The 18,557-nt window shown below is 37.1% G+C and overlaps 1 protein-coding gene across 5 annotated transcripts in view; it reads right to left on the bottom strand.

Annotated features, from left to right (window-relative positions):
- The window catches only part of MME (membrane metalloendopeptidase), an 82,998-nt gene that overhangs the window by 39,988 nt on the left and 24,453 nt on the right, over positions 1 to 18,557 (bottom strand). For 4 of the 5 annotated variants that reach the window (XM_080916424.1, XM_080916423.1, XM_080916427.1 and 1 more), the window contains exons 4-9: positions 11,204 to 11,365; positions 10,199 to 10,279; positions 10,005 to 10,100; positions 9,784 to 9,902; positions 8,398 to 8,463; positions 1,719 to 1,853 (exon numbers count right to left, since the gene is read on the bottom strand). In XM_080916424.1, the coding sequence (XP_080772550.1) occupies positions 1,719 to 1,853; positions 8,398 to 8,463; positions 9,784 to 9,902; positions 10,005 to 10,100; positions 10,199 to 10,279; positions 11,204 to 11,365 (659 nt within the window). The remainder of the gene's footprint in view (positions 1 to 1,718; positions 1,854 to 8,397; positions 8,464 to 9,783; positions 9,903 to 10,004; positions 10,101 to 10,198; positions 10,280 to 11,203; positions 11,366 to 18,557) is intronic. The other variant, XM_080916426.1, reaches the window with a different exon arrangement.

Raw genomic sequence — 18,557 nt, 5'->3', positions numbered from 1 at the left:
TGTGGTTTGAGAAAAATATGATTGTATGTGATGAGAAACAAAGTATAAGGTAGGCATAAGATAATTTGACTTTGGTTCAAAATTTACCATTTTATGAATATTCCATAATAATTAAAATTTAACCAATCTTCAAGCTTAAAATACTTCAAAAGTCTTTGAACATCTTGGTAACTGTCCAGGCCACCTAAATAACATTTGTGGCTAATGGTAAGCTCAGTTGGGTCTGTATTTGCTTTATATCATATTTTTTTTTAATATAGACATCTCCAATTTATCTCTCAAATACTGGGCTACTGCCCTCGACTTTTTAACTGAGTATTGTAGTTAAAATTTAATGGGGAGAAGGAAAATGCAAAATGTTTTATAATAATTATGGCAGTTGGCCCAGCAAATATGTACAGCAGGTGGGTTGCAGTTGGCCAAGGAAAATGACCACCTTACTTTTGTTACCACCCTTCCTTCTGACTAATGAAATATACTTAATTGCATCCAAGTGGGTTTTGTTCGCTGAGTCTGAAAAATAAAACTATGATAGTAACTCCTAAGTTAGTACTTGAGAAAAATAAAGGCAATTTTATGTGTGGAGACACAAAAAGGATGATATAAAATCAGAACTTGGTAAAAAGACCTTTAATGTTTTCTATGAGTTAACTCATCTATTCATTGATAAAGACAATCAATATTGAATATCTCCTTCATATGAGACAACAGGTACACTGCTAGATTCACACTAGTGATGTGAAGATAGCATTGATCATAAGCCACCCTCAGAACCTAAGGCAGGAAGAAGGCTAACACCTGGCACGTGTGTCCCAGGCAATATGAATACAATGACCTCTGTAGAGCCAAGGGGGGCATGGTCTGAGAACCTAAGAGTGATAATTCCCAGGGTAAGAAATTGCTCTCTAGCAATTCAGTTTTCCTCTGAGAACCACAATTAAGTTCTACAGAGCTGCTCCTCCAAGCGAGCTGACTCTGGTTGTGGGAAGAGGTTGGGTTTATGTAGCCCCGGCAAATCTAAAATCACTTTCCACGACCTTTAGCCTTTAGTCTTCTGTAGAGGCCAGATGGTAGATGGAGAAAACAAAACAGCTTGCACTACTAAGGAACTCTGAAGCCGGGTTCAATCACAACCCTGAGTATTGACGAGAGACAGAGTTCACTTGATCATGCCTGCGTGGAAGACTCAGAGAGCAGAGTGCCAGTTCAGTCTCTAAGGGCTTGCCTGGAACCAGAAGTGCAGAAATACCCTTGGCTCTGTTGCTTAGGTCTTCCTGTTTTCCTGACTTCAGCAGTTTCAGAGTCTGAAATCAGTGGCATCACTTTGATCTCTGACTAAGTCCTTAGAAGAACAGAGATGATCTCGGCAGATGCTTTGTATTTCAAGTTAACATAAAGTAAAATTGTTGAGGAAAAACCACTGTGTGTTTATGTGTCTTCCTGCATCACGAGGACTTCTCATGGTCCCAGTGAAAGATTTTGATGCAACTGTCCCACAGCACAGCTTCTTAACTGTTTGTCAATCCTAGTGTGTCCTTTGAATTTCAGAAAATTCTATAGTTTCAGAGGTTCTGTGGAGTTAATGATCAATTACTAGCCTATCCATTTTTATCTCTGGGTTAAAGAACTACAGTTTTGTTTTGAAAATAACATAGAGAGGAGGGAATGAAGCAGAAAGTAGTTGACATTATTCAGTATTGCAGAAAAGAATGTTTTACATTGGCAATTTCTTTTTCCAATTCCATAACTTTATTCATTTCCAAAGAGAGCTGGTTTTCATCAATAGGCAATTTTTCTTCTTGACGAATCAGTCTGGCCACAGAAATCATAAAATCCACATATGCTGTGCAAGCCTGAAAGAAAGAATACGTTGTTGGAAACATTCTGACAGTCATTGTTGTACATACAGGTTTTTAAAATAGTAAGTTTGGTAGAAGAAAAAGAACAATCAAATGGAAATATTTTCTAAGTGTGAAAAGAAATGACTTGTACAGATTTTTTTAATTATAGCTGAGACAGAGTCATAAAATATTACTTTAAATGTTTTAATTTATGATCCTTTGGCTATGATGATTATGTTATTTTCAAAAAATTATTTTGCCTTCACAAAAAAAAGTTGTAAAACACTTATTAAACACACACATTACTTCGTTTTCTTTTCTAAACACTTTCTTTATGTCCGCTTTGGTCATACATATATGAAATATTTTTTCAACTATTTACGGAGAGACAGTTACAAATTCATAGAATATGATCAGAACATCTTCCCAGATTCAGCTTGCATCAAGTTAAGTTTTTTTTGAGACTGTTCTCTGGAGTTCATCCAACAAACAACAAAAGGTTTTCATTTTTTCCCATCATCTCCTCATTACTATGATGTTTTCTAAAGATACCATAGATTTAGATACAATCTTTCTTCCATAAACTCAATGTGCCTACATCTTATCTTCAGATACAAGTTAATTTAGAAGCAGGGGCTATATGCATTAGCAACCTTTTTTGGATGCCTTAATTGAACTCAGTGACTTCAAGACCAGGAGAATTCAATCCCACTTCTGCTAAGTCTCAATGACCTGCTACTTATTAGGCATCATTACACGTCTGCAAATAAAATACAGTGTAACTTATCTCTTTATAATTTACCCTCCTTTAAGTTTCCTGAAGGAACTTCAGTGTGAGTAATGTAAGTGGCTGTCATTAGGGGATTTCTGCCACATAACTCCAGGACGAGTGAGTCTTTGATGCTTCCAAGACTTGGTGTTTGGGTGAATACAAATGAAGGCTATAATTGTGCGCTGAAAGAATGTACCACTTCAAGTTTCAGACAAATCTTATATCCCTACTTCAGGATTACAAGCACAAAAATCACCCTTATATTCAATGTAATGTAAAGGCACCTGTATTTATAGGTGGTTACCATCAAACACGGAAAATAGTAAAGTAAAAATGTGCAATCAAACAAGAGTCTTAAACAAAATGTGTAATTACTGTGAATATCAAAAAGCTGATCACACTGCGACCTATGACCCTCAGTAACGCTAAGTAGACCAAGTTCTCTGGGTATGGTGCTTTCTCTGTGAGAAAGCTGTATGTTATACTATAATGTTACGACTACCTGGGTAGTGCTTCTGTCCACATTTTTTAATATAAGGGTGAATTTTCACTTAGAAATCCAATCACTGAGGTATTAGAAACAAAAGGATAATTTCATATAGGTTACTGCCAAACTAACTCTGTTCTATTTCAAGCTAATCAGAGTTCTTGTTTTGCTTTGAAGTAAACAAACATGTCTGGGTTTATTCCTCATGGAACTACATAGTCCAAAATATAAGAATGAAGTGTTGGGCTGGAGACATGGCTCAGAGGATAAGAGCACTGGCTGCTGTTCCAGAGGGTCCCAAGTTCAATTCCCAGCAACGACATGATAGCTCATGACCACCTATAGTGAGATCTGGGGTCTTCTTTTGATCTACAGTCATGCACACATACAGCTGGAACATTGTATACATAATAAATAAATAAATCTTTAAAAAAGAAGGTAGTGTTTTGAATTAACTATATTTCAAAGCATATAAATCTATCTGCTTTTAGCAGGGAATCACTACAACCTATGAAGGAGATGGTAATTTGAATTTTCTAGTATCAATCTTTTGAGATTTCTCTTTTCTATATTAAGTAAGTTTTTGTTACTGATGTGAGAAAACAGGAAGAACCCTTCTTTGTACTTTGTGGATTCTGCAATCTGATTTCTTCTTCTTTACAGATGTATCTGATCACTGTGGAACCTTGGTGGATGATATCATAGGACAACCCTTCGGTCCTGCCAAGCTGGTTAAAGCGTATATTGTTAGCTCCTGGGACACATGAAGAGAACACAGAACTGTGATAGATGAGTTGCAGCATGGCACCCACTTATTAAAACACACATTGCAATATCTTTTCTCTCCAAATTCCTTTAGTGATTGTCAAAACTCAAATCCACTGTGGCAAGATTTTAACCTAAAGCTTTATCTTTTTATTTTTAAACACACAAAATGCCAAATGATACCAAGTATACACATTTGGAAAAATTGAAATATTTTTGAAAGTGAAATGTAGCTTCTTTTCTTGTGTCTTAAAAAAAAGTCAGTTGTCAGGGCAGGGATAAAATGAGCTCTCACGTCTAGTGGTTGCGCTTTGAAGAGACAGTAAATCAAGGATCCTCTCAATGGAAGAGAACCTAAAAGTATCTAGTAACCCTTTTTTAGAAATCATATTATAAAACTTAGCACTGACCATTGTGTTTTTAAAGAAATAATTAATTACTTTTAATAGTCAGCATAAAATTTATATAGCAGTTCTTAAACTACACATTAGCAAAAATAATACTTACTAATCCTAATATCATGGATTATTGCTTTGGTTACAATGATTTCCATATTATAACAGTAGATAATGAGGTCTGTCTTTTCACTGCTTTAGACACACAGGCCCTGGGTCATCTTTTTCTGGCTTTTATCTACTGTGGTCATGTTTCAAGCCCTTTATCCTTATCCCTAACACACTTCTATGTCTCATAAGCCTACCAGTTTTAGAAGAGTTCTAAATAAGTGCCTAGCTTCCACCTTCCTCTCTATAACCTTACCTTGCATCATGTGAATCCATAGCTCCTAATCTCCAGCTTTTGCCCCCTCAGACTCAACTTCCCACTGAGTTTTCTCATTTTATTTTAATTACTTAATGAATGCTTGGTTCAACCAAGTCTTTTGTTGATGGATAAACAGAAAAAAAGTTGGATACTTATGATGGCTTTTCTTAAAGAGTGGAAAGAGAGGACTCCCTGATCAGAGCCCTGTCATTAGTGCACACAGAGCAGGTGTGGGAACTAGTGCCCTAACCTGTTCTCTTTGTCAGACAAACACGGTACACAGCACACACATATTTATAATTATAACTAAATTTTACAAATGTATTAACAGAGGAGGCCAAGGTAATTAATTAGCCCTGATTAGGTAAAAAGAGAAAGAAAAGCCTTGAAATGAATCCTTCACACCACAGAGGTCTTTTTTGAGAAGGGTCATTCATTTTAAAAAAGTAAAAAAAAAAAAAAATTTCTCTTTATAAAAAGGGACTTTTGCATGTGAGATGGTTGGTTGATATTCCCAAGAATGGAAATGATTATCTTTTATGAACAACGTCACCCTTCACACTGTTTTCTCAGAATAGACATTTACACTTTTGATATATATAGTAAGAATATACAATATATTAATATATATATATTTAGAGAGAGAGAGAGAGAGAGAGAGAGAGAGAGAGAGAGAGAGAGAGAGAGAGAGAGGAGGGGGGTGAGAGACTTCAGAGTGCAAAGCCATAGTGAATTCATGGATCTCAAATTTAATAAGTCATCAGAAGACTATTCCTGAGAGTTTGTGCACTGGTGAAAAGTTCTGCATGTTCATTTTGCACATCTGTTCACATTGGATGTACTTCAAACTATACCACCATAGTACATTCTCTTCACAAAGGACCAAACGATCCTGAATCAAGAGTCTCTTTTTCTCATTGTCCTTTGGAGTCTGTAACTCCCCTGCCCCCTGCCACACAGTTCCAAAGAGAAAATGGCTAAAATTTTCTGATATTTTGAAAAAAAATTTTTTTCTTTCTATATTATTTGATCTACCTGAAATGCTCAAGAAAAAAAGAAAGCTGACATAACAGAAAGTTACTGTTTATGGTTTTATTGCTGCTTTACTAAATATTTAAAAGAGAAATATAAAACTAAAAAGAATAGAAAAGTCACAAACAAATTTTATGACTCCAACTCTGATTCTAAAGCCAGGCAAAATCACTAAGATAAAAAAAATGCTGGGCAAATATGCTTCATGATGGCCAGAGTGAAATCCTCAGCAAAATACTGGTAAGTTTTTGACAGAACATTTAAAAGACCAGAATTAAGATTAAGATAGGTGTATATCAGTAAAAAGTATACAAGTACCATTCAGTAATAATTGATCAATAGATGTTAAATACTATAATAACAAAATAAAGTAAAAGACCATGTGATTATTTCCTGTGATAGAAAAATTCAACATAGTCAAAACTTTTTTTCAAAAGTATAAATTCAAAAGGAACATACTTCAGCAAAATAAAGGCCACGATGAAAAATTGAATGTTTTTCATCTGAGATCAGAAACAAGACATGGATATCTCTTAAGAAATAGTTCTAAAAGTCTTAGAACAGTTAAGGCAAGTACAGGAAATAAAGGAAGGAGTGAGCACTGTTATGGTCTGTTTGCTAACTGGACGTTCTCATGCGAAGTACTAAAGGTGTCATCAAAAATAGTGTTAGAACTGAACAGAGTAAAAGGAAAGCAATACACAAAATCAGTAGCATTTAGACAAACTTAGAAATGAACAAAACCATCCAATTCACAGTAGAATAAAACACAGGAGAAAGTCCAGCTGACAATCTCTAGCTTGCCTCATTTTCAGTGGCAGCAACATGACTACCTGGGCCATAGAGCAAACCCTTTTTAAAAATATATTAAAACCTATTAGTTAAAAAATTATAAGAAATGGTCCATCACTCTTCTTTTCTTTTTCTTTTCTAGCTCCCTTTGACCTTATACGTGAGTACTGCATAACGAACCAATGCTGACCTAACTGACTAATGTGAATTCCAGAAACGGCTCAGACTAGGACAATAAATTTAAAGGCAGCTGAGACCCCAGGGAGTCAGTCCCAAGTGTCCTATCTCACTGGGACTGCCTGATTTGAGATTGTGAAGGGAGACAGATATATGGTCTCTTGCCTCGGGTTCTAGAACGTTGAGTGTGTTTGTTATTGTGGCTTAAACAAAACCCAGTCCAGTACCAACGTCCATGCCTATAGACACAAGAAAGCCCATACAGATCAGCGAATCCTCTGGGATTAGATGATGGTTGCAGAGACCTGGAAAAATGGGCTCTATCTCCACAGAGTTAAAAGAACAGCCTGGCTGCACAAACTTCTGTAAATGCAAACTCCAATTTCTACTACTACAGACCTGGTAAGAAATGTGTATGACCAAGTGACAGAAGGCCCCAATTCTCTAATGGAAATTTCAAATGAAAAGCACCTTGCAGCTTAAGTAAAAATGTATCTGTATTAGATGCAAACCCCAAATGGCCAGTTTGTCATACGTTTTACATTGTGACTAACACTGAAAAAAATCATGAACTATACTCTCCTCTTAAAAATAACCTTACCAAAGAGAAATAAGAAAAAATGTTACCACCTTGACTACCAGGTACAAATTGAGATCAGAAATAGTAAACCAGTAAAAGCTATCTAAGCTATCTAAGGACTGAGAGAAAAACAATAGTTTAAAAGAGTAAAATTGTAAATATGAACAGCTCTTGAGCCAAAAACGAAGATATGATTTAACATTCCTCCCTCACTTTTAATTCTGAAACAGGAAGCATCTGGACACTTCTTAAAGTCAAGAATTACAGCCCGCACAGCCACTAGATCACTCAGATGCCCTACATCCATTTAATTGTCTGTATTATTAATTGTGCCTTTAGTATTATAATGTAGGTACTTTTCTTAATTAGCGTTTTGTGTATCTAATTCAACAGATAGCTATGTCATATTATTTGAACATAACACAAATGCAAGACACAACCACTTTAGCTAATAATTTTGGCTAAGAAATTATTCCAGTCATACTATCAAAATGCTACTTTTAGGATAATGAAAAGCATCCATAATTTTCTTCTGTCTTAAAAGAATTTATAAAAAGCATATGCAGGACAAATGCCTTCACTCTGATATCTAATCACACTCAACTGTTCATTTTGTCTGTCTGGTGGAACTCCTTCCGTCAGTAAACAAGAACACAGTCGCATCAACCTAAGCAAGAAAGTTAGGTCGAGATAGTAAAATGTTATCCAAGTCAACGGCAGCTTAGTATGATGTGATTCCATGTTTTGTTTGCTTTTGGAAGGAAGCAGATGTTCCTGTCTACATAGTTATCATAAAGAATCAGGAAATTCCGGGAGGGTACATTTCTCTGGACCTGTTCGTCCCTAGTTCTTACTGACAGTATAATCAGACACATTTTGTGGTTTTTAAAATGATCCAATTTAGATGTGAATGGAAACACTTTAAGATAAATTTAAAAAAATAAATCATATGACTTAAAAACTAAGAATCAGCATTCACATGAGGAATTCCATGCTTTCTGGTTTGATGTCTATTAGTCGAATCACAGTGTTTATCCACTCAAAGTAACTTCAGCAGTTGGGTTTTGGCCTTTCCCCAGCAAAGTTTGAAAAGAGTTTGAAATTTGGATCTTGTCCTTCTCATTATTAAAGGTTTGCACACATGACTTCAGAGCTGTGATTGACTCCTTTTTCCCCTGCTTTGATTTACCTCTTTATATATTCCAGTACACTCATAGTAGTCTCTGGAAGGAAGGCCAAGTCGAGGCTGGTCAAACTATAAAAAAATATACATCAAGGAAAACAAATTACTCCGAAAGTATAAAACGTTTGGACAGAATAGACTAGGCCCTCTCTCTGTGTTGTGTGTAAGGGCAACAGGCAAAAGTGGAGTAAGTGACTAAAAACAGTTTCTACTGCACTTGTAATCGATAACTACATTGGTTGTTAAATAATCTAAGGAATTTCACTGTGGATATCAAACCAAAGAAAACTAGCATTAATAATTGAGAATGATTTTTAATTCAGAAGAGAAGATATAAGAAGGAACCTGGCCCAGTGAACTACCAAATTACACATTTACAGAAATTCTCAGCTTGTGAATATTCTCATATGGTCCCTTTCAGGTCAGGTTTGACTGCCCCAACTTTACCTGGGATGCATTCTTACTGGTAGAAGTAGGTTTGTATTCTTCCAGATTTATTTGGGTTTGTGGAGGTGGAGGCATAGAAAACCACTACAGTTCTTCTACAACCTATTTGCCAGTGTGAATCTTGCCGCAAATTTTGAGTCTACCAAAGATGTATGGAGAAGACATACTCTGAGATATGTGTGTTTGAAGGGGTTATAGCAGGAGCAGACATTAACTGGGCATCTGAGAAAATACTCTGCTGTTCTGTGTATGTACTCCGCTGTGAGTACTTACGTTAAATATGAATGGTCATGCTGACTGCTTCCTCTTCAGTATGGATTAGAATGAATGCAAAGAATGAACTAGGATTCTCATAGATAAAAATGGGAATCCATAAATTTTGAGCAGTCTAATCCAATCCAGAAGAAATACACACACACACACACACACACACACACACACACACACACACACACACACACTGTCCTGTAGAAAGAGCTACAGGACATCTCCACATGAAGGGTCATTATAAGTATGGTATTTTATTTATCTTAACTAAAATGAAAAAGCACAGGTAATCTTTAGTGAGAAACAAAACTGTGTTCAAAACCTCCTTTATGGCTTTTATTTTAAACCAGTGAGGGATTTTTGGTTTCTAGACATACATTACTTCATGTAAACCAAAGCATAAAGCACACAGAGAAACCAGAGTCTATTTTCATAAGAGGATCCTTTGGAGCTATCTTAAATAGAGACAACAGACTGGGGTGGCTGTCTAAAACATATAGCTAAGAAAATCTTTTACACATGGAATCTTAGGGCTGAGAGCCAGGGATTTATTGCACCTTAGTTCCTGCCCTGAAAGGGAGAATTAGCATTACTCAAATATCAATAAAAATAATGCATATGGAAATTTCATTACAAATTAGAGATAGCACTGGCTGCCCAACGCACACACGTACTTACATGAATTATATGCTGGGTAGAATTCTTATCATCAGTGCCAACAAAAAAATTAATGAGGACCTTTTTCCCATATTTAGAATTTAGTTGTGCAATAGATTTCTCAGCTGTCCAAGAAGTACCTAAAGGAACAGAAGGTGAACCGTATTTTCTGAAGCTGCAGTTTATTAGCAATACTATAGAGCAGAAATTATTAATTTAAGAAAGGAAGGAAATTGCTTTACCATATGTCTGATCCCAGTTGTCTGATGCTACTGGCCACCCATATATATCTGGCAACAGTTTGAGCAGAGGTTGTCCGCCTCTGCTATCAATAGCAGCTTTTAGAAACAATAAAAATAAATTCCAAGTTAGGGGATGCAAGTTCTACTCACAGTTTGTTACCATTATATATAAATATTACAAACAGAACACTTACATTCATTTATACATGATCTGTACAAGGTTTTTGCTTTCTGTACTGCTACTATATCTTCAGTTTTGGGTTCTTGAAGGACATCTGAAATCAAGTATTCAGTAAATTGTATCAATAGAGTGGTTGTTTTTAGCATTAACATTTAACATTTTGACATAGGTCTAATTCAAAATAAATGTTTTTCTCTCTTCACTCCAAAATCTTGAAAAAAATTCAGCCATTATTCCTAGAACAGAAATAGTCTACTCCTCTAGTTATATGTAAGTCTTCTTGGATGGTGTGATTGTGTGTGTGTGTGTGTGTGTGTGTGTGTGTGCACGCACACGCGTGCGCATGCTCGAATGTGTGCTCCCAATCGAGTTCACTTTATAAGCCACAGTTATCAGTTACTTTTTATTGAAGTTCAGATTAAAAAAAAAAAAAAAACAGAATTTTGGACTTAGTGTGGATAATCCTCTTGATGACTAAAAAATAATTATCTTTGTGTTAATGTGCTATGGATTATCCGAATGAATTGTTCTCTCTGTAAAGGCATTAAAAGATGGAAAATTCCCATTTTTCCTACAAAGAAACTTCTAAAAGAGAAAAGAACTAAGGATAGATAAAGATGAGTCTAAACATTTTTCAATTTGTGGAAGACAATGTTTGGTGACGTTTTTAACAGCGTTAATACAGCACTGAACTGAGTAGGGGAGTCAGGAGAAATGGCTCAGTAGCAACCATTAAACATCGCTCTTCTATAAAATGACATGAACACACCATCACTTGGGGTGAAGCGCTTTAGGTCTTGTGTATAAACTTAAAACAGGAATGTTGAGATATGTCAACACATCCATTTTGGTATCTACTGCCCTTCTAGTAACTCAGGGGAGGTGCACAAATTCTAGAGGAAGTTATCAACTCTAATCCATTACAAAAAAAATATTTTTTATAATGGCAATCAGTGACATCTTTAAAAATGGATGGAAGAGGAAAAAATTTTAATTCACAGACACAGTCAACACCAACCTTTTAAAATGACTTCTAGCTCATCTCTTAAAATGTCAAAATTACTGTATCGGGAACTGGTCTCCGGAATGACGTTGCGTTTCAACCAACCTCCACAAGCGTATTTGAAGAAGTCTGTACATGGTTCAGCAGAGGCGTCCATGTTCTGGATCAGTCGAGCAGCTACAGCACCAGAGAAAGAACCGAATGCAGTGAAAGGTGTATTGCTTAAGTAGGCTGGAAAGGGGAAAAGATGCTCCTTCTGTCAGCGGGGCAGATGCTCTATTCTTGCATTTGAATAATAGTCTGTTCTGATGGCATCATGACAATATCTGTCAGTAGTCCCTTTTCCCTTTACTATTTTATTTCTGAGTGGCTTGAGTCCTCCATCCTGAGTTCTTTTTTAATGTGTCTCTCTGCATCTGGCTCCCAATAAGTAAATTTCTTGTTACTTACTATTTCAAGGAAAAAAAGAATTGTAGACCTACTTTGTTGTGGCCATCTTGACCTAGAGTTAACATAATGTCATTTTACACTCTGGAAACTTTTAGTTGCTGTTTCTGTTTCAAGGTGCTGGGACTTTCAAACTATTTCTGAAACACCAAAGGACGCAAATCTGACCTGCTAGTGGATATTTATTGGCTCAATAAAAATATAAGGCCAATTAGTAGTCATTGCATTTTGTTTTCAGTTCTCCAAATTTTTTATTACATTTTTATATGTGTAGTATGTATATTTATGTGTGTGTGTGTGTGTGTGTGTGTACACAGGTGTGTCACAGAATGCATGTAAATATCAGAGAACGACTCTCGGGAGTTGATACTCTCCTTGTAGTCAGTGTGTGTCTGGATCAAATTCAAGTGCCCCTGTCTGTGGGCTGGAGCCGTTACCCACTGAGCTATCTCTGGAGTCTTACAAAGTTGGCAATTGAAATTCATGCCAGATTTGCATCTGTATATGTTGAGTCTGTTATAATGTTGCTGTGAGCTTGTGAGAGTAATTTAAGTTCACTGTGGTGAAAGCACAGGGTATTTAAAGTGTGTGAGACGGGTACTTTTAGATGCTATAACTGGTAAAATATGCATTTTTTACATTCTGAAGACTAGAGTAAGTCACAAGGCTCCGGTCTGCCACGCTTGGAGTAGCGCACATGATCCCTCCCCTGACATTCCCTCATGCTTTCTTTCTCATAGGAAATTGAACTGTTTTGTGGTGTAAACAAAAGGAACAACTGAGAATTCATCTATATCAGCAGAGTATATGTACTCAAGTGAGCTTTTGAAGTCGCACTTTCTGAACCAATACATTAATGAATTAGTTAATAATATATGATATAATACATGTAATAATAGTGAATAACTTTAAACAATCCCTGAGCTGTGTGGATATTTTTTCTCTTGGTATGGTACATTAGTTTTGCAGCGGAGATTCAATCCCCTAATTCTGTCCACCTTTTAAATATTTGCTTGCTGAATGCCTCACACATAATTATTAAGCCTTTTTGGAATCAATGTCAAATCAGTCATCTATCCCACCTCCATGCTCTACTACACACACACACACACACACACACATACACACACACATGTATGTATATATATGCTATAGATTCTGTGTATGCTATATGTTCTATATATGTTATATATGCTATATACGATATGTGATATACATGATGTATATCATATACATGATAATTAGCACAGAATTCTTGGGCAAAGCTGGATTTCTTGTACCCGTTTCCTACCTAAAATTCCTTAGCCTGCTCTCTGACACCTCTTCTCCATGCTTGTGTCTTCCCAGTTTCCATCTTCCTTTCCGGCTGATTCATTCATCCCACTTGCTGTCTTATATACATGGCTCGTTTCTCAGATTACATCCCCCACAGGCCACTTTGCACTAGCCACAGCATTACTCACACATGGCAGTGGCTCGTCATTTGTCAGGTTAGAAGACAAACTCTTTAGCTTGGTCTTGAAATCATCCTCTTCCCATTATCCTCTCTAAATTTTCATTCATCCCTGTTCCCCCAAGGCAAGTCAGAATACTTGCATGTTTCCTACCACTGAGACTTTGGTTCTGACCTGCTCATCCAACAGTTTGGATTCCTCTTTGTTTCTTTTCAGGTTCTGCGTATGACTCAAGGTTTAGAGCCAGTCACACTTCTTCCCTAAAGTTTTGTGACTTCAATTTATAAGGAGAACTACTCTGTAAATTCCTCTGAGTTCACACTCAGGGTTTGGTGTTTTTCAGTGTGGACACTATCTGTCTGCCTAACCACTTTACCGATGCAATTAATCTCTTTGTATGTCCATCAACTGCCTCCTTTCAATGGGGCGTAACTATGTCCTAGGTCTGAGTCTTCTTCTCCCACAAGCCATCTGGGTTCCTATAGAACTGCCACTGTATCCATTCCATCTGTTGCAATCCAACTCTTCACTCTATGGCAGGCCATGTTCATTCCCCCAAGCCTTGGCCTCAGCCCCATTCACCATGGTCCACCCTGCATTCTGTAAACAGATTAATGCTCTCAAACTATTTCAGTTTGGTGTTTTCCAGCCAAGGTTTCAATGTAGCGGTTTACATTCATTGAGAACCAAAACCAAAACAAGTACAGCAAAAACTCCCCAAGATACATAGTATATTTTTAACCTGGAATAGCAAATGAAGCTTCTGTATTTTTTTTTTTTTTTTTTTTTTTTTTTTGCTCATGTGAGTCACCTGACCCAAACAAATCGGTTTCTGCTGTGAAGCAGCTCAGTTTTCTGCCTCTGAACTTTGACCTGCTTTTTCTCGCTGTCTACTGCAACTGTATTTTTTACATTTTTTCACCCTTTGAAATTACAGGCATTTAAAAAGCCCAGTTCAAATCCTCCACCTTGACAAAAAACATCCCCACAATCCCCAGGGCAGCTTTTATGGAAACAAATTTCATTTCTTCCAGGAAGGTAGTGTTTTCATGGAGTCAAAACACTGCTCTCCCAAGACTCACCAGGAAGAATTCTAGTCCTAACACAACAGGACAAGATAAGAAAAGCTTAAAATGGTAGAGAAAAAAAAAAAATTTTCTGTACTCTGAAGCAAATCAAGATATGATTGCAAGCAAAAATGAATTAACACCCCAAATAAGAAAATTGCCATGTAGGTGAAAAATCCCAGAAATGTGGATTCTTAACGTGCTAACTGAAATCTTCTAGAATCACATTATGCACAATTTTTGAAGCTTTTTGGCTTTTAAAATTGAAATTAGTTGTAAAAGGCACTGACATTTGGTGAAGAGTCCACTCTTCTCTCCCAGGGAAGGGGCTGGCTTAGGTGAACGCCATAGGACTATACGGACTACTGAGAAGTCATAAAGAAGTAATGAGCTCGCACAGTGAACAGTGCGAGTGATAAGTAAAGTTTATCGCTTATTTAGAAAACCACACACTTTGAATATAAATGATGGTGTTAGTTGAGATTCTGTTCTTATGAGACCAAAAAAAAACTCAGTCTGCAAGTGCATGTGAACTTACCACACATTCTTATTAAGGGAAATTGATTAATATTCACTATCAGGCCAGGATTTTTTTTTTTTGTTTGTTTGTTTATTTTCTCTAATCCTAGTGTCTGCACTTACCTATAGAAACAGCATTCAGAGACAAGCAGAGACCTCGGGATAGACAACAATGCTCACCCCTTCTACTGCTATTTGATGAGTCCCATTGACCAGAGATCCCTCTGAATAACAGTGCTTCCAATAACTTCAAAGAGAGTTCTGTTCTGTTGAATATTGAAGGGCCATAGGCCAAGGCAAGTCACAGTCTAGCACTTTTAAGCTCAGTCTTTGATGAACCTCCCTTTAATCTCTTAACATAGGCTGGTTCTCATTTTGTACCTGATCCTCTGAGCCTTCTTGGTCCTGACTTTTCTTTGAAGACAGCAGTAGCTATGTGGGTAGAAGGGCTCTAGGAAAGATTCACAGCCTTTAAACTGGGTGTAAGTGTCTTTCTGTTTTGAGCCATGGTTTGAGTTGCTGGACATCCAGAAACAGCCACACCTATGCTTTTCAGATGCCTCATTAAGCATCAGTGTCTGACTTCTGAATAAACAACTATGTTTTCAATTCAAACAAAATTATTTACCTTAATAAGTAAGCATAAAAGGGCAAATGTATTGATATAGAATGTTGTTCAGCAAATGGAAAGGGGAGGGGAGGCTACAATGTAAAAAGACCTATGTAAAGCACAGAAAGTCTAGCAGGATAGATACCATGGTACTTATTGTAGTAAGATCTATGAGGAGGGGGTGTGAATGTGTTTAATTTTGTATTATTTGCTTATCTTTATTTACCAATTTGTGTTAATGAAAATACATTCGTTACCCTTCCAATAATAAAAACATTAAAATAGTCACATAAAGAAAAGCAAAGTAGTCTTCCATTAATAATGAGCTTATTTCTTTTAAGTGACAATTCTGAAAGTTCTAGGCTGATAAATGGCAAATGATTTTTTTTTCCTAACTAATCTTTTTGAAACATTCTCTCGACTTATTTGACTCAGAGAATTTAAAAAGAAGCTCAGTTAACGTCTGGGAAGTCATTAATTACTGTATTCATTACCGAGAGTGTATTATGTGGCTTGGAAATGGAATGTAAGCTGGGGAAACATTTTGGTCCTTAAATCAGGCCAACTCACTTTGAATTCAGAAGTTCTGTTTCTATTTAATTGTAAATGATTAAGTAATTGTCATAACACCAGAAGCTAGTAGATGTTAGGAGAGGAGGTGAGAGAGGTGTGGGGAAAGGAAAAGATGGAGAAGGAGAAGGGAAGGGGGGGAGAGAATGGGGAGGAAGAGGGCGTCAGAGAGATTGAATGAAGGCTTTCCATGGCCCAGGTTGGGGCATGTGACTAGCAGAGTCTCCCATCACCCTCTCTTCAACTGCATCCCTACTATGGTTTCCCTTTATCTTTGCTCTGTCCTCCTCCTCTTTTCCATGTCATGCTCCAGTCACAGATTTGTGAGAGTTAAAAAGGGCAAAGTGTCAGGCCTGGAGCATCCAGATGGAGTAAGCATTTACTGTAAACAGCAGCGTGAAATAAGCCAGAATGGGACGAGGGTTAATGGGACACACGGGAACAAAGATCTTTCCACCCATATTTACAGCACACTAGAATAAGGACACCCGAAGATCTCAGCAGAAAGTAGGGTGAGCTTTCCACCAACCCTGACGAAAAGCCAGACTGGTGGAATATTGTACAAAATTTTCTTCTGAATAGCCAAGCATCCTCCTAAGATGACAACAAAAGTGTCTCTTGGCTAATAATTAGAGAGGTGATTCTCAACAGAGCACAATTTGTGCCACAGAAAGTGCAAAACCAGGCTGCTGCGTGAGACATGAATATACAAGAAGCCATGCTTGAGACATAGATCGAGAGAGATGATGGACAACCGTAAAAAAAGCACTTCCTACATCCTGAACACCCAGAGAAAATTGAATCTTACATCAGTGAAGTATATGAAACCTATAGGAGAAGTCTTGGGTATAAAAAATGAAGAATAAATACTTGGAAATTTCAAAGCAAATATGTAGATTGTCCTGAAGCTGGTTGTATTTTAATGTTAATCCCACTTTCCCAAGAAGGGCTGCCCAGTCATATACTCAAGAGGTGACTACATCTGAGCCTTTTCATTTTAATTAGTAAAATAAAAGAAAGCCAGTGACTGGGCAGGTTGAGGGAGGTGGGAAGGGCAGAGACATCTGAGGAGGGCAGAGGAGCTCAGAGGACGGAGGGTGAAGGTCGTAGTAATATGGAGTTTTCCAAGAACCAGCTAGACCCAAGTGATATTAATTGGCATTAAACAGCTATGAACATTAAGGATTTTATAGGTCTTACATTCATATAGAAAGGCAGTTTGTGTCTTTGTCTATTTGATGTAATTTTGTTGTGTAGAGGGTTTGTGGATTAAGAGTTGAATATATAAACCTGTATGAAAAGCTATCGGGCTGTAGAGTTGTATTTATGTGGGATTTTGGGGTAGAGAAACACCCCCAGATGGAGGCAGAAAACAAGGGGTTAGAAAACCGCCAGGGAAGGGAGTTTCATGGACAAGTTGGGCCATGGTGGGGGCTCAGACTGGGCTCCAGAGGTGTGTGGGACTCCATACCAGGGTTGGGCCTGAGGGAGTGAGACCTCAGGGCTGGTAAAGAGATAAGTATTTATTATATTTTTTTAAGATTTACTGCAACACAAATATGGGCGATTCTTGTTATTGATGGGGATTCTGATGCATTAAAAACCAATACTGAATTTGTGTAGAACGAATCATAGACTGTAGAGAACATAGTCAGATGAGTGGAAAATATGCTTGATTTCTGTATTTCTATGTACGGACCACACTGAGTATATACCATTCAGTACTGACAGGACACTAAAATCCTGCACAAAGGAAATGGGTTACAGTCTGCTCACTTCGTTCAGTGAGGATGGGGGTGAACAGACAGGGAAATGTCCTTCTCTTCTCCACACACATAGGGACATCTGTAGTGGAGCCTGAGCTGCTGATTGGGGGTTAAAGGTGACAAGGTCAATGATCAGCCATTGGTTTACAAATAGTGAAGGTATTTGGATATTTTTATAATTTAAAAAAATGAAGGAAATGAGCAACACAAATAATACCTAGGATACACAACTTTTATTTCTCAACTGCGATCATTTAAAAAATTCCCCGTCATCATGAATTAGATCAAGAATATGTTTATAACACATACACCAAGTAGACATTTCTCTTTAGTCTGTGGCAAATTTTCTCCATTGACTATTCTTGTTCTTCCCTGAAAGGGGTTTTAGGGAGTTGCACAGAAGAAAAAAAAGAATGTATTCAGCCTGTTCTTTTCAAATTGCTCTAAGCCTTCTGAAACTTGGTCCCAAACAACATTTTGACTTTAGTATCTTAAAATAATTGAATTCTTTAAAAGTCTCTAAAGGAGGTCAAAGAAAAGTTAAGATAGCCGGTAGCAGGTACTTCCTGTAAAATCTTTAAGGCATTCATTTATGATCAAAACCTTTTTTTTTTTAAATTTTTACCACCAATAAGGGCTTTATTAACAGACAATAAGCCTGCTATTTCTTATGAGGTAACATATGGTAGGGAAAACAAACATTATCTTTGACAACAGTCTGATGGTAATGGTCACTCCATTCCTCCCCTGTCCCTCCACTTTAGCCCTCAACCAATGGAAAACAGAGCTGTAACATTTAGAACAAACATGGGGAGCACAGGGAATGGGAAATGATCTCCATTTAGAAGGTAACAGTATGCAAACTGGAATCTAGAGGACCATTCCTGGAAAGAAAAATGGACTCAGTGCTGATAAGAATTAGCTTTCATTACATGC

Source organism: Micromys minutus, assembly GCF_963924665.1.
Source record: "Micromys minutus genome assembly, chromosome: 4".
Classification (NCBI taxonomy): domain Eukaryota; kingdom Metazoa; phylum Chordata; class Mammalia; order Rodentia; family Muridae; genus Micromys; species Micromys minutus.
Note: the sequence above shows the minus strand (reverse complement) of the source record. Positions and strands in the feature narration are given on the sequence as shown.